Here is a 2,053-nt window from a genome sequence, read left to right on the forward strand (position 1 = left end):
ACAGGGAATCACAGGGAATCACATGGAATTACAGGGAATCACATGGAATTACAGGGAATCACATGGAATCACGGGGAATCACGGGGAATTACGGGGAATCACGGGGAATCATGGGGAATCATGGGGAATCACAGGGAATCACATGGAATTACAGGGAATCACAGGGAATCACAGGAAATCACAGGAAATCACAGGAAATCACAGGGAATCACATGGAATTATGGGGAATCACGGGGAATCACAGCCAGTGGGATGTGGGACATATATTGGGAATGGGCTCCTGGGGAGAGATCTCCTGGAAAGAGTCAATGCCCAATTCCAGAGCTGCTCTCCCACCACAGGAGCACGGGATCAGCCTAATCATGGGATTCTGTGCCACGGGAGCAGTGTGTAGCCTGCAGAGCCGCATCCCTCCCTGCCTGCATCCCAGGAATGTTCACCTCGGTGCACTGGCTCTGGGAGATGAAGAAGACCCGTGCGAAGGGATCCGAGAGGCCGCTGCTGTCGGCTGCGAACAGACTCCTGGCTTGGTACATGTGGGCTCGCAGCTGGAACACCTGTTTCTCTGGAAGAGAGAGGGAATGGGATGGGATGGCCTCTCGAGCCCACCCAAGGGATTTCTCAGGAGCCTGGTTTTGCTCATGGGTGAAGGATCGCAACTCAAAGCGTAAATCCCAAATGGATACGGATTTCCTTGTTGTGTGGGCAACAACTCTGAATAGGATTGGCATGAGGGGACATAATCACAGCTCTCCTGAGACAACTGGAACAATTTCCCCCTTAGCTCTGGGAAACCCTTGGACCAGGGGGTGTCCAGCCAGGCTCCCTCCCGCCCTCTGCGTGCCCCTTCCCATGGGAGCTCCTTACTGGTGTACAGGAGGCTGATGGGTGGGAAGGAGGGCAGGTTTTGGCCTCGGGGCACTTTCTTCTCCTCAAACCCGCAGGGGAGGCCGCTCAGGTAGTCCTTGCGCTGCTTGTTGAGGCCCAGCCACAGGTAGATCTCCATCTTGGCCTGGACTGTCCATCCAGCCGGGCCGAACCCCCTCTTTCCGGGGAGCTGGGCACAAGGAATGGGAGAGTTCACATGGATATGGGAATATGGACAGACCCCTCTTGGAGAGCCCAACCTCTTTGGGGCATTGTGCTGCTGTTCCTTAAACCCAAGGGTCCTTTGGGATCACGACACTGCTCTGGCTCGTGCATTGTCCTCTGCCCACCGTGGTTTCCTTTTCCTAAGCCAGAAATACTCTGGATCTCCAGCTGGATCAAACATCTCCCTCTTCCCAAATATTTCTCACTTAGCGGACTGGGTAAGGTCGGTGCTTCAGCCTCCCTAGGGGCAGATTTCCACCCCTACCAGCAGATCATGGATCATATTTTTGCAATATTCAAACCCCAGCAAAAATGGATAGAAAACTCTCATCCTCGTCTCCCAGATTCCCTCCTTTTCCCTCCCCTTGGCTGCCACTCCCCCAGGACAGGCGGATCCTCACCTTGAGGAAAACCGTCTTCACTTTGGCGCAGTCCTTGCCCATCTCCTCGTCCACGATGGAGTACAGGATGTCCTTGGAAGGGATGCGGGCATAGGCGATGCGCTTGTTGTTGCTCATCATCCAGATGAAAACGTCGGGAATCGTGTGCTGGGGCTGGGAATGCCACAGGAGAGCCCCATCAGTGCCCCAGCTCTGATCATGGAGGCACCGGCGGGGCTGGAGACCTGCTGGAGGCAAATCCAACAGATTCCATGGAAGATGGGTGTGGCTGGTGCCACACTGGGGGGGACCGGAATTGTTTTGAGATTCCCACTCCAAAAAAGCTGCTCAGAGCTAAGCCCGTCAGGAAAGAAACTGGGATTTATGTTGGTTAAAGTTTAAAAAAAATAAAAATTTGGGCATGGAAGAGTGAAGATTTTCCTTCTCTCCTCCTTCCCTGGCCTTGGGGAGGGGAAGGCAGCGGCCATTCCTTCATCCCTTTCTAGGGAAGAGGAACAGGGAAGTTTCTAGGGAAATTTGGACAGGGTAATCCATTATCTATCATCCATCATCCATCCATC

At 53.7% G+C, this 2,053-nt stretch overlaps 1 protein-coding gene across 1 annotated transcript in view; it reads right to left on the reverse strand.

Moving 5' to 3' along the window:
- The window catches only part of OTOF (otoferlin), a 61,500-nt gene that overhangs the window by 24,063 nt on the left and 35,384 nt on the right, over positions 1–2,053 (reverse strand). The window contains exons 18-20 of the mRNA XM_015616029.2: positions 1,494–1,646; positions 868–1,057; positions 441–565 (exon numbers count right to left, since the gene is read on the reverse strand). Of these exons, the coding sequence (XP_015471515.1) occupies positions 441–565; positions 868–1,057; positions 1,494–1,646 (468 nt within the window). The remainder of the gene's footprint in view (positions 1–440; positions 566–867; positions 1,058–1,493; positions 1,647–2,053) is intronic.

The sequence above is a fragment of the Parus major genome, unplaced genomic scaffold (assembly GCF_001522545.3).
Source record: "Parus major isolate Abel unplaced genomic scaffold, Parus_major1.1 Scaffold330, whole genome shotgun sequence".
Taxonomy (NCBI): domain Eukaryota; kingdom Metazoa; phylum Chordata; class Aves; order Passeriformes; family Paridae; genus Parus; species Parus major.